General features: G+C 41.3%; 1 protein-coding gene across 19 annotated transcripts in view; it reads right to left on the minus strand.

The window, feature by feature from the left end:
* CACNA1D (calcium voltage-gated channel subunit alpha1 D) overlaps positions 1–14,634 on the minus strand; it is a 455,958-nt gene that overhangs the window by 217,637 nt on the left and 223,687 nt on the right. For all 19 annotated transcript variants that reach the window (XM_053289171.1, XM_053289170.1, XM_053289177.1 and 16 more), the window contains 2 exons: positions 9,102–9,271; positions 242–329 (listed from right to left, as the gene is read on the minus strand). In XM_053289171.1, coding sequence (XP_053145146.1) covers positions 242–329; positions 9,102–9,271 — 258 coding nt within the window. The remainder of the gene's footprint in view (positions 1–241; positions 330–9,101; positions 9,272–14,634) is intronic.

Genomic DNA, 14,634 nt, shown 5'->3' on the forward strand with positions numbered 1-14,634 from the left:
CTTTTAAGTAGTAGCTTAATATTAACTTTTTAACCATTCACATTTCAGAGACTCCATTTTTGTTCAGAGAAAGTCTTGGTGGAAATTTGGACATCATTGACACGATTAACAGTACTAGGATCTCCAAAAGAATACAGTTGAACATTTATAGGAAAAAATGCTCCCTTGAGGAAAACAGCTTTACTCATTGATAGCTAAAAACAAAACTTTGGGCATTCCTACCATACCCATATGGACTCACCACAGAGTTCCACAGCATGCTGGGTTATCTCCTTCTCCACCAACATTTTCAGTGTTCACTGATTCAGTCTCACTCGCTTGCATGCTTGCTGTTAGAGAATTAAAAAAAAAAAGATTTACAGTCAAACTAAGCCAGTTACATTTTAACCAATTTGACAAGTTAAGTTCCATGTGACTATTTATTATTATTAACAATATTTATATGATTAATAATAATAATAATAATAATAATAATAAAAGTAAATATTTTACTTTTCAAAAACAAAAATTTCTCACAGACTAACTTAGGTCTCATTAATTTTAATAGGGCTTAAGAATCTTAACTTTTATAGGCTTCACACCCACTGACCTTCCATAGACCTTCCAGCCCCTGTTAACTTGGCAAAGAGGCTCCTTTTACCGTGGTGATTCTCTTTATTTAGCAGGGGGAGAGTAACTGGCCCTATTCACCCCCAGCACAGTACCTCCAGTGACTGTTGTTGGTGTCTATCTTATGTTTCTTTTTTAGATTGTGAGCCCTTTGGGGACAGGGAGCCATCTTATTTGCTTGTTATTTCTCTGTGTAAACTGCCCTGAGCCATTTTTGGAAGGGCGGTATAGAAATCAAATAAATAAATAAATAAATAAATAAATAAATAAATAAATAAATAAATAAAATAGAGAATTGTTGTAAGGACTATGAGCTTACAGAAGGGCAACTTGTATGAGTGGAGGCTCTGTGCACAAGGGCTGAACAACACATGAAGGCTGGGGACAGGGCCAGTGGGCATGATCCCACTTTTGCCTCCATGTGTTCAGAGTGCCCATTTTAAAAACGTCTGACCAGGGCTGGAGGAGCAAGGGTATTTCTGTTAGCAGGAAACAGAGAACTGAAAACAACTATTAGAAGTTAATACACTATTACTGTGGCTTCACATGTTAGCTAAGGTGAAAGGATTGCCTTCATGTACAGAATATAAAAATAATTTCTTGCCAGTCTATAAAGGCTGGCAGTTATCTGGAACAGAAAAAACAACCACCCATGGATCAAGTTTGAAATTTCCAGGACCAAATGCCAGTTACATTTCTGTTTTCAATATCCTAGCAAGTTTTGCAGAGGGAAATTCTGACAGCTTTTATTATCCTGGTACTTGTTCTAAATAAACAATGTCCTTAGATGTCAATGTTTTATATAAGATTTGTCCCTGAGAAAATCTGAAGTTGAGCTAGATGTAAAACCCACTGTTTACAGTTTAACGCAACCTGTAAAATCTGTGAGCCACCAAGCCAAATGCATCCCAGGGGGCAATTTTGTAGTTTGCCAGGTTGCTCCCCTGCACTGATATTCAGAGGTATCTTGTCTCTGAGACTGGAGATGGCCTTAGCCACCAGACTAGTAGCCACTGATAGACATGTCCTTCATGAATTTGTCTAAGCCCCTTTTAAAGCCATCCAGGCTAGTGGCCTTCACCACATCTTGTGGCAGAGAATTCAGTGGGTTAATGATGTGTTGTGTGAAAAAGTACTTCCTTTTGTAGGTCCTAAATTTCTTGGCAATCAGTTTCATGGAATGACCCCTGGTTCTAGTGTTGTGAGAGGGGGGAGAAAATTTTCTCTCTCTCCACTCTTGCTATGAACTGTAATTGTGTGAACTGTTTCTGTGGTCAAGTACCATAATAAAGCTTTGTCTCTCGGTCTATCTAGCTATCTGTCTATCTCATTTTCTCCACACCATGCATAATTTTATAGACCTCTGTCATGTCTCCCCTCAGTTGTCTTTTTTCCAAATGAAAAAGCCCCAGGCATTGTAGCCTTGCCTTGTAAGGAAGAGGCTTTGGGCCCCTGATCACCTCAGTTGCCCTAGGATAAGTTCAAGATAACACTCCTCTTTCCAGCCCTAATCAAACAGAAAAGCACAGGAGGTTGATAAATCCTTGGCGGGCTGCCATATGTGGAAAGCGGGTTGCATTCAGCTTGGAATTTGTACAAACATGGAAAAGAATCCCACAACCTCACTGGGGATGGAGGGCAGGCTGTGGGGAAGGTAGGCACTTGCAAGCCTTTTCTGGCAGACAAGCAGCCGCTGTCCTCCACTCCACTGTGCCTCGTATTCACACAAGCAGTGGTAAGGTGAAGCGGAATTCTGGGAGTGGGTAGACCTCCCTCACCTACATCCCAGGGTGCATGAGCGAGTAGGCTGCTCCACACGTGGTGTGGCTGCTCCTTCCCCCACAGCTCACTGCCAGAAATGGTGGCGCAGTGGTAAAACTGCTGCCCTGTAACCAGAAGGTTACAAGTTCGATCCTGACCAGGGGCTCAAGGTTGACTCAGCCTTCCATCCTTCCGAGGTCGGTAAAATGAGTACCCAGAATGTTGGGGGCAATATGCTAAAAATCATTGTAAACCGCTTAGAGAGCTCCGGCTATAGAGCGGTATATAAATGTAAGTGTTATTGCTATTGCTATTGCTAATCGCTCAATCACTAGCCGAGGTTAAGCAAACCACAGGCCACTTAGCTGCATCCATCATTTTTAATTTATTATTTCTTGATGTAAACCGCTTTGGAAACCTTTGTTGAAAAGCAGTATATACATATTTATTGTACAGTTGTTAATCTTCGCTAAGCCCTGGGTTTCAAAGTGAGGCTTGGCAGGGGGGCAGCACCGGGAGCGATCTCACTCCTGGCATTTCACATATGCAGCTTAATCCAGGCTGGGCTGCCCTAGCCTGAGTTCGGCTGTGTGTGTGAACACCCTAATGTTAGGATTGAGGCAGCAGAAGAGATGTAATTCAGGATGTAATTCAGGTTCAGGTTTGGACAATGAGGTTTGGAGGTGAGGGACACAGGCCAATCAGTTTGGCCTGCACATGCGCCAGAAGATGTGTGGACTGTCTTATGAGTACAATTCTGCATGTCTGAGAGGGTTGCCAATAAGTATGAAGGTAGGCAGCAGGCAAACTCTGTAAGCAAAGCAGTGTACATGGGAGCGTTGTGGTGGCAAGTGAATGGCTCTGCTCCTCACTCTTTTCTCTCTCTCTCTATTATATATTTTGTTGAAATGGGATATATGTTATTTTCCCAATTTACAAATTTCTGTTTGGCCTGATGAATTTTATGGTATAAAATTAAAATAAATGGGTCAGATGTATCAGTTGCTGTCAAACTCTTTGACCAGATTCCTAACTGTCATCAGCAATGTTTGCCTTTACTTAAAAGCAAATGATAGACATGAGGGTAATTTTTAAAATATTCTCTGTTCTTCTCAATGCTAAAAGAATTAATAAAAATAATTGCCAATTGGCAATGTTTGAATTAGTGAGCTAAATATGACATTAAGGAAAAACAATATCAAATCAATAAAACTGAGCTTTTCTGCAATAAATTGTTCTGAACCTATGCTCCATTAGACTATGAGAGTTTTCCAGAAGCTTTACGCTTATCATCACATTTGAACAAATAAAACTGCTGAACTCCTTTCTGGCTTGTTTGCTTTTTTAGAGAATATGCTTTAGCGTGATGGAAAGCTATTCCATGGAAATTAAAATCGATATAAATGAAATTTCCGCTTATTAAAGCACTGCAGAAACAATCTGTTTGAAGCATGCATTCAAAGCAGCAAATTACTTCCATGCAAAATGTATATTCACATGCACTTTGGGGAATATGCTTATTCTCAAATATGTCTGTGCACTCAAAAGCACTCAAAACACACTGACAAGACTGAAACATTCCACTCCAAAACAGAACACTTTACCATGTTTGGACCCAAAACAGTTAAATCTTTTTTTCTTCTTGTCATCTAATAAATCAGCCAGTGTAACCCCTTCACATTAAACATGTGCAATTCCATTATGATTACAGTAGATGGCAGCAGCAGTAACACAAAAGAAATAAAAGATCCACATTCAATACAAGCAAGGCAAGATGGGACACAAAATGAATACATCTTCTGTGTAATCAGTATCTACTACTTAAATCCAGGGCTGAGGTGTCAGTGCAGTAGAAAGATCAAACAAAAAGTCAAAGAGAGTGCACAGATCATCTATCAACTAGAGTATATGCATAATGAAACAAAAGCATTTTCAGCAAGTTTCTAAGTATAGCTAAGGAGGAAGCCATACAGATCTCCTGGAGCAGGAGGCCTAGACTTGGAAAAGAATATTCACCAAACCATTTGAATGGATAGAATAATTCTCTGAAATAGTCTCTTTGGTTATAATCAATGCATTGGTGAATATTCTTCTCCAAGTCCATGAAGGCCTTCTCTCTCATCACCACTAGCTGAACTACACACACACTTCTAAAGGTTACAGAAATCAGCTTTGGTGCAGAATTTTGATTTTTTTTTAAATACACAGGAAATCAAACCTTGCCTATATTCATTTACTCCTCGTAATTTGGCATTCCTGGGTTCACAATAGATTTTGAGATAATCTTTTAGAGGGACAACAAATATATTGCAAGAAGTGCTATATTAAAAGTTAGTAATAATGCAATGTTAACCTCAGTGGGTTTCATATTGAAATCGGCTGCTACTACAGCACAGCATCAATGAAACCAAGGAACCCACTGAAAATAAAAGCTTTGCTACAGCAAGAGTGTCAAGAAGTCTCAACACTTAAGTCAACTAACATCACTCTGATTACACTCAGTGAAGAAATCAGTTGACAAAGTGTGTGTCATTCTCACATAAGATAGCAAGCAATTAATTTTCGGTAACCTATCTTCAGTTATCACACTGGCATTTTAAGTGGTAGAGTCTTCACAAGAATTAAAGGAAGAGCTATCTGTAATATTTCACAGGCCACTCAGGGTTATGTTTTGAAGAGTGTATGTTTATTCACACACACACACACACACATACACACATATGGTCTTATATAACTTGAGTTATTTTTCTCTCAATGGCTAAATTTTAAGCTACTCTGAAATTATCACAACCCTGTTCCATAGTGATATTGTTAACAGATTAACTGTTCCTTTCCAGGATGTTACTTGATATAGCACATACTGCTGCTTTAAAATGTCATTAATGGCAGGCCATAAAAGACTCTAAACACTGGATCAGGGGCAACTCCACAGGATATTATAATAGCATGGACACTGTCTGGGCCCAACATCCTTGACTCTAAAATTAGCTGATCAAGAGGCTAAAATTGTTTCCCTTTTAAAAACATCATTGGCTGGATCTTCAGATGAATCAATTTTCTCCACCAAGAAGATGTTGACTATTTTGGGGAATTGTTCTAAAGTTGTCCTTAGAACCAGGAGGAAGCTTGAAAAACAAGGAAATGTCTCACCAAGCTCTGCCTTGTTTTCACATAACTGTAGAATGACAATGTGGCTTAGCAGCCAATGACGATACAGAAAAATCAAATATTAAACAAGAGTTTTGAACTGGCAAAGTAGTAGCAGGACAAAGTTCATTATCCTAGTCCTCTGCAAATTAGTGAAATACATAGAAAAAAACATTTTTAGAAAGTTAGTACAACACTTAAAGGACTTGCTAAAATTACATTTTTAAAACATGATCATTTATCCAAATAAAATATTAATGACCTTGCATAGTGGTAACCATAGTCAATAAGCATTAAAATAACACAAAACATAGTTTGAAATTTGAAACCACCAATGCATTCAGTTCTAGCAGCTAAATCATTGCTCAAATTATAGGAGAAAAAGTTGGTATTAATGAAACCCACATGTCCCAACTTCCTCTAACTTCATCCAGATTCTACCTCCGCATAGACTTTTAAGCACAGTAGTTGAGGAGGGCAACAGAAAAAGTAAGAGGGCAGGGTCCCCTCCCAAAATCTGAGCATTGAAAACCACTGCACAACAGCTACTGTTTGCCCATGATAAGATGATTTACTAGAGTGAAGGTTGGCCTGGAGTTTCCAGGAATCAACATTGGTCTCCAGGAAAGATTGAAAAGCAATACATGTTAATGGTATTGTGAAAAATATTTGGGGGTGTGGGTGGAGAATCTCCTGGAACAGCTTCAATCAGAGTTGGTTGTGGTGTTTTGATAAATCCATTCCTCAATCCAGGCCAGCTCTTAAACAATGCTGTAGTAGGGATGTGCAGAACATTTCGAGTTCAGAATGTTCCGACTTGAAAAGGGCAGTTTCGAGTGTTCTGAGCTTGAAACAGAACACCCTTCAAATGAAAGGCTCATTTCAAGCTCGGAACAAAATTACCCCATTCTGAGTTGGAATGTTCAGAGTGTTCTGAGCACCATTTTGGAGGCGTGTTTTTCCATTGCTGACTAGTTTTGGCATTGGCTTCTGACTGGCTTGCGATCTAATTGCTTCTTGGTTGGCTTGTTATAATACAAATCAACTTGCTTTGTATGATAACAAGTCAATGAAGAAGCAAAGGGATCGCAAGCCAATCAGAAGCCAGTGCCAAAACCAGTCAGCAAGCGAAAAACAGGCCTCCAAAACGGCACTCGGAACACTCGGAACTTCCAAGCTCATTCTGTCGGAACAACTGGCTCAACTGGTTGTTCTGATGGAATGTTCTGGGCATTTGCATTCCGTTCCGAGTTCAGAGCGGAATGTAAATTCTGTTCCATGAACATCTTTACTTTAGTTGTAGCTTAATTCAGCCCTAAACTGGAGGCAGGGCAGATAGAAAAGCAGAACAGGACTAGGGATGTGCCCAAAATGTGATTCGGTGTCCAAATCACAGGCACATCACTTTAAAACTGAGGGCCATACCTGCTCCTCTCCTGATCGCTGCCATTGCCATAATCTTGGTGATTCCCCAGCTATACCCACACACCAGCGGGGAGTCTTCCAGCTACCCTTGCGTGAACCTGGCACACACATGGCCTCCATGCAGGCATGGTGGCCATTTGTATGATCAGTAAACATGCTGACCATGCATATGGCCACCGCGCATGTGTGTGCCAGCACTGTGCAGCGGTGGCTGGGAGAGGCCCCACTAGCACACGGACATAGCTGGGGGGAGTGCTGGGAATACAGCAATGGTGGCAATTGGAGGAGGAGCAGGCACCTGCTCTCCTTCGTGTTAAAGGGGCTGTGTGATTCCTCAGTTTTAAAGGGATATGCCCGTGATTTGGACACCGAATCACATTTCGACACATCCCTAAACAGGACTGCTGTCTGAATTACCTTTTTGTACTAAAGGCTTTCTTTATAAATTTATTAATGCTGTTAATTATACTCCATGCCTGATCTTTGGGTGCTATAACCCTGCCCTCTCTGGATTCTATGCTGACAATCCTAAATTTAGAGGAGGTGGTGGGAGGAGAAAGAGAGGGAGAGAGACTGATTATGCAGCTCATTTTCTCCATCCTTTTTAAAGAAATCCAACTGTGTTGGTCAGTCTTAGAGCTGTTGCCACTGCTACCTCAGTCACTTTATTGCAGCCCAGAAGGACGAGGTTGCCTAGAGCCAGAAGGAAACTGCTTTGGCCCTTCACTCTTCCTCTGCCTGCCTTTCCAAAACTATCCAACCTTCCGAAACAGAACTTTCCTCCTATCTCCTCCAACCTTCATCAGAGACTACCAAGGCTCTTCTTGCACTCCTACTCATTTCACTGTAGTCTTAATACAATAAGACTTCTCAGGAATTTTGCATCAGTGTTTATCTAATGTTTTAGCTATTTTATATATTAAAGTAGCAAGTCCATCAGAAAAAATGCAAAAAAGTAAAAACCTCTTTTAACAATCCAGATAGATAGATAGATAGATAGATAGATAGATAGATAGATAGATAGATAGTACTATTTTAGAAAGACCTAAAATGAATCCATATTATGGATGATTCTGCAAATAACAAAATGTAGAATCAGCAGTAACTTCCATGACACATCATAGGGTAAAACAACAACAACAACAAAAACCCCATACAACTTGCAAGGTGATTTTCATTTCTTTGTTTCAGAGACTGTTAACAAATAATATGTTACGACAACGTTTAGTAAGGCTAGTGATTCAGCAAATATATTATACAAATTGAATATGTAGCATTATGTATTATGTGGGTGTCTCGGGGCACATCCATTTTTGACATATATTGGGTGGCTGTTTGCTTTCAAAAGATAAAAAGAAGTTAGAAGCAAACCTCAGCAAACCCATCTTGGGTATTCTTTCTGTAAGTGTCTGTGGTTTTGCTGAAGCAGCACTTGTTTTGCACTCTGCGTGTGAGTGTACCCTCACTTGTACCCTCCTAGTCAAAACAATGAGATCTCCTGCACTTCAGCTATGTTTTGAATTGGGAGGAGGGAAGAGAGTGCAAAATCCTTTGGCCTGTAAAAGTGGGATGGGAAGCAAAAGGCAAACATCTTGAGTGGAGACAGTAGCCGTTTTAAGGCATCTGGGATGGAACAGTCAACTTTGCAAGCTTTATCTAGCAAGCCCTCCGAGAAAGATTTTATTCTGAAACTTGCTCTTTGGAATCTTTCAGTTTTGGTTATTGCTATTGCTCCTGCTTTTTGAAACTGAAAACGTCTAATATCTTTTGTACCTTAACACCACATCAGTGCTTGAATTCTGCAACTTTCCTTTAAGCAATGTGCCTTGGCCTCATGCCAGCTTATCTTTTTCTTTGTTAATAGACAAATAAAGAGACACTAGAGGAGAAATGAATCCCACTTCTTTTTTACTTGTCTGAACAATCAGATTGCCATAGTCTAATACCACAGGCATTCATTTTTCTGGGTGAGGAAAAGTCTAAATTGAGATAAAAGATAAGTTCTCGACAGGCACCTATATGTCCTTATCAAAAGTATTGTTTCAGTGAGATGGGCAACTGTCTCCTATACTGTAAACTATTTTTAAAGCACATGTAGTATTTTGTTAGCAGTAGCAGCAGTTGTTGCAATAGCAGTATAGCGAGAAAATATAACATACTGTTTCGTTTGCCTTCTTCACCACCTTCCTCTTCATTCTCAGGATCTATATCTTCTGCTTGTGTAATCCAATCCAAATAGCCTTTGAGATCTTCTTCAAGCTGCTGCTTTTCACGCAGCTTCTGAAAATCTCCCCTAGCTTTGGCTTTTTCTCTTTCCTTGGAAAATTCCCTATTGGGTTGAGAAAAACATAACAGAAATATTGATTTATAAAGCTATATGGCTAGCAAAGAATTTATCCAATATTTCTTTTTGACAGACTTAAACAAATAAAGAAACTGTACAGAAACCTGAACAGTTCCTACAGATCACAACAGTGATGCAAATAACACACCATGCTGCATTCCTTTTGCATTACACTTTTTAGTACTCATAAAAATACACTTCCCAGAAACTGTCGTCATCTCTATACTAACTTCCCCTGCCCTTATACTGCACTTCGCTTTCTTCAGAAATTTCATGGTGATTCTAGACAGTGTCTTTCCCCTAATAGCATCAAGGTTTGAAGGCATAATGGCTTCATGGGATTAAGGAGGAAGCGATGTTCCCTCTAAGGTGTGTGGCTGCATGCCCACGCACAAACCTCTAGCCCTCCGCTCAGATATTTTCAGCAGCTGAGGAGACTCACCCCGGACTGTGATAGATGTTCCTTGTGCCATCTTTCCCAGCCCTCACAGTCTTTTCCCCACTGCCACTGCTTCAATGGCGGCCAGAGTGGGAAAATCAACTCTCTTGTGCAAGCAAGAGAACTGATTCCTCCACTCTGGCCACAACAAGAACATACTGAAAATGGTGACTGGCACATGTGCACCTTGATAATGGCATCAGGGCGCATGCATGCCCTTCGCCAATTCCAATAGGCACTTGCTGCAGTCAAAGCAGGAGAACTGATTTCCCCCACTCTGGCCGTGGCAAGAGCCAACACAGTGGCAGCAGGGAGAAAGGTGGCATCCCCCAAGGATACCAAAACATAAACAAGGAAACCAAAGTACAAGAGCTTTCCAGCAGTTAAAAGGTATAGCAACAGAAGAACAAGTTGGAAAAGGCTAGGAGAAAGCAGGAGTATACGATAAGGAAGGCTACAGTGTAGAGTTGGCATCAGGCAGTAGGAGGAAGGAAAATATAAAGGGGAAAGGTGGCACTTGAAGCAGCCATTGCAGCTCATGGTGAGACTGTGAGGCTGCTTGTGAGATCTAGAAGTCTCTGCTGTGTAGGTAAGGCATTGGAAAAGGTTCTTCTTATCTACTTGAGAAGAAAGGGGATATTAATGGTCACCTTCTTTATTATGCTTGAGATACAGTAGACTAGGAACATTACTTTGATATGCAGTGGTTGCTATCTACTAAAGAGACCTGTTGCTGAATACTTTGTTGGGGATTATAAAAATATTGCTCTGAAGAAACGACTGGATAAATCATTCACATTAATTGTTGCTTGTATCCACACTCTGAAAGACTCTTTGAGGGGTTTTTCCCTTATGAAGTGACTTACATTGTTTATTGTGAATGATAGAAATTGTTATCTGCCTGGTCACGACTTTAAATTTGGAAAAATACTCTTCTGTTTTAATCTAGTTTTGATTATTATATGCATAGATTTAATTATTTTACATTTTGCATTTTTTGACACTTCAAACATGAAGTTCTATTGGGTACTGCTAATCACTGTTTTAATAGAACAATGGGAGCAGAAGCGGGGAGTGGGGGGGGGGAGTGTGCGCACAAACATGGAATCATGGAAGGCATTCCTGAAGGAAAAGAGTGCGGGTAAGTGTTAGCCTATATTTTAGTAGACAACTGTTCATCTTGTCCTTTACTCTGCAGAAAAGTGGAGAGCTGGTCTTGTGGTAGCAAGCATGAATTGTCCTCTTTGCTAAGCAGGGTCTGCCCCATAGGTTATGGTTAGAATCTAAATTCATTCTCATCTAAACGTATGGCATTCTTATCCAAATGTATAATATTCTAAATGTTTGACATTCTTATCTAAATGCATAACATTCTACAGGAGCAGAGCCAGCCGAGCAGCGGCCTGCATCCAGCCCCGCTCGGCGGCCCCCTCCAATAAGCCCGTGCGCGTGACATCACACACATGGGGGCATGGCTCGGGCTCCAGAGGATCCCAGAGCAAACTCCTGTCCCCCACACCCGGGCCGCCAAGAGCCCGGGCGAACTCTTCGCCAATTATTTCAGGCAACTCCGACTGCCTGACAGAACATTTTTCCCTTCCTCTCCCTCTGGAGAGGAAGGGAGCAGAAAGGGAAAACGTCATATCAGGCAGCCGACACTGCCTGAAATGACGTGCTGAGAGCTCGTTCGGTCTCTCGGCAGCCCAGGCCACACACCCTTGCATGTGACAAGGGGGCGTGGCCTGGGCTGCCCAGAGCCTGAATGAGCTCTCAGATTGTCATTTCAGGCAGCGTCCCCTTGCACGTGACAGGGGGGCATGGCCTGGGCTGCCAAGAGCCTGAACGAGCTCTCAGATCATCATTTCAGGCAGCATCGGCTGCCTGATAGGATGTTTCCTCCTTTCTCTCTCTCCAGAGAGGGAGAGGAAGGGAAAAACATTCTATCAGGCACAATAATTGGCAAAGAGTTCTCCGGGGCTCTCGGCGGCCCGGGTGTGGCGGGGAGAGTTCGCTCTGGGCTCCTATGGAGCCTGAGCCACGGGGCTTGGCGGCCTTATCCCATTGGCGGCCTGGGTTCTTTGAACCCATTCACCCGATGGTGGCTCCGCCCCTTGACATTCTAAATGTATGAGATTCTTATCAGACAAACTTTTAAAAGGCAATTAACCCCACTCTGCTCAGTGACCAAACAGAGCTGTGTAAAAGAAATGAGGGTCACTAAATTATGTGAGGTGTAATCTTAGCTGCAGAGATTGCAGGATGAGGAACTTGACATACAGTTTATTTTTATGTTTAATTAAAAAGCTCATTCACAATACTGGAAGCATTTCCGCTCCCTTCAAAATAAATGTCAGTGGTTGTAAACAGTTTCATGAGGAAAACTAGGAAGACATTTTCAGTAACATAATATACAAGGGTTGTGAGGAAATGAAACAGAAGGATGAAAGAATCAAATTCAAGGGAGAAGCTTCTATTTTTCCAAGTATGATTTTTTTCACCAAATGAAAAAAATTATATTTGGAAAATAGAATATTTAAAATAGAGTTAACAAATAATATTGAATTATTAGTGCTGATGGCTGATGGCTGCACCATCATCCAGGCTATCACCTCTGTCAGGGTCTTATACTCATTAAAGAAGAAATAGTGCAGTGGTTATTTGGTAAACCTAGCTAGCCCAAGATATTTTCAATGAGTTGCATAGTAAAGTCGTTCTCATGACCAGGTGCAGTGGGGTGGGAGCGGGAAAACAGAGTGGGTTGTGAGGAGCGGGTTGTGAGGTGTGTGTGGAGCCTTGGAACCCACTCCTGCCCGTTCCAGAGCAGGGCTACCCTGGTGGGAAACACAGCTTAAAGAGCCCCTGGTGGCGCAGTGGTAAAACTGCCGCCCTGTAACCAGAAAGTTACAAGTTTGATCCTGACCAGGGGCTCAAGGCTGACTCAGCCTTCCATCCTTCCGAGGTCGGTAAAATGAGTACCCAGAATGTTGGGGGCAATATGCTAAATCATTGTAAACCGCTTAGAGAGCTCCAGCTATAGAGCGGTATATAAATGTAAGTGCTATTGCTATTGCTATTGCTAAAACCAAGGTTAAAGGAGGAAAGCCCTAGCTCACCTCGGCAGCCCTGATCATGCCTGTGATCAGGGCTGTGTTCTGCAGCTCCTGGCAGCCCAGCTCCCTGAGGATCACAGAGAGCCACTTAAAGAGTATAAGGCGAATGGGAGTTGAAGCATTGCCATGGGAAGCCTCTCAGCTTCCCATGCAATGCATTGTGGGGTACTGGAGGACTTCCTCCTCCAGATCCCCTATTAATTCAGATCTGCTGTGCCAATCATGTGGGCTCACATTGTGGCGGAGCTCTAACAAGAGTCTGTGTGGGGGAGGCTGGAAAGATCCTGCCTTCCCCCCAGCCCTCCCTTACCACTAGGGATTTGATTGTGGAAACAGCCTCAGTGTTTTGCTTCTACACGTCCTTCAAGAGTAAAAACAAAAGCATATTTAATCTCTCACACACAGCTTAAGTTGCAGGTTGGAATAGATTATCTTCAAGATCCTTGAAATTCTGTGTTTCATATAGCATACATTGTTTATAGTTTTAAATGCCCATGCTTTATTATTACTTTGTTTTTAGACTCATGGTCTAGGTATCATGGTCTTTTTAGGTTTAAAATTTTCAGTTTTGCAGAAATAGAATTGTAAAGCACACTTTTTTCCTTCCACATATATGATGTCTCTCTGTGTGTGTTTTGCATCTATAGTGGAATATAATAATGCTCATGTGTGCGTACTGCCTTGATTCTGCTGCCCAGAACAAAACTCATTCTGCTCACTGATGAAAAAAATTAGAGGGAACATAGGCAGGGAAAATTCTGTTTACCAGTGAAATGGGAGAGTGGTCTGAGGAGTGCTACAGTACATAAGTATTTGAGTAAGTAAAAGCATCTCATTTTGAAGCTAAAATCAGGATTTGACCCAATTATATCTGAATAAATTTCCTTTATCCCAAGGAAACGACTGAAATATTCTAACACAATCATGAACTGAGGGAGATCATGCCTGATAACAGAGATAAAGCTATCCAAACTTTGAGTGCTTCAGTGTTGCAAAAGTACCCTTGGGGCACATGAATTACCAAAATTGTACCATATTAACACCCCCCCCCAAAAAAAACCCCAATACAAAACAGTCATTTTCTTCTTTTTTTAAAAAATTAACAGACAGACCCTCAAACTCAAAACACCCCATCTGAACGGAAAAAAGTCCCTCTCTCTCCCAGGAGGGCCAACTCTTTGGCAGAACTCTTGTCCTGCACACAGATTCAATTTGTGGTGTCACCAGTTAAGGAACTCAGGTAGCAGAACGGAAATACCCGTTTGAAATCCTGGAGTGTCATTGCCTGCCAGAGCAGACAAGATTGGGAAGGATGGGACCAAAGCTCCAGTTCTGTTTGAGGCAGCTTCAAATGCTCAAATAAAGCTCCCTAATCAAAGGACAATGATTTGCACAGTGCACTGATACCTTTTTCTGCACAGGACACGTTTAAATGAGTGGAACGTGCATGAGAACATGGTGCTCCTTATTCATTTCAATTAGGTTTCCCCCAAAGAAGTTCCACCAGAAAATAATTGCCTCACCTTGCCTTTATCACTTTTGTTAAATTGTATCAAAGACTGCAGATTTAAATTATGTCCACTCATGTAGCAAATGACTATTCATTATTACTCTACTTAATTTGAAAATAGATAGGTATCCTTGATAATTAACCTCATGGCTAAATATTTAGCTCAAATGATTTGGAACTGACAACAGAGACATCCCAAGCAAAATAGAAGTCCCCAGTTCAACTATTTTAAAAGGGGACAAAGTTAAATACTTTCCTGCTTCTCTTATGATGTGATCTTCATATGAGA

Source organism: Hemicordylus capensis, chromosome 2, assembly GCF_027244095.1.
Source record: "Hemicordylus capensis ecotype Gifberg chromosome 2, rHemCap1.1.pri, whole genome shotgun sequence".
NCBI classification, from domain to species: domain Eukaryota; kingdom Metazoa; phylum Chordata; class Lepidosauria; order Squamata; family Cordylidae; genus Hemicordylus; species Hemicordylus capensis.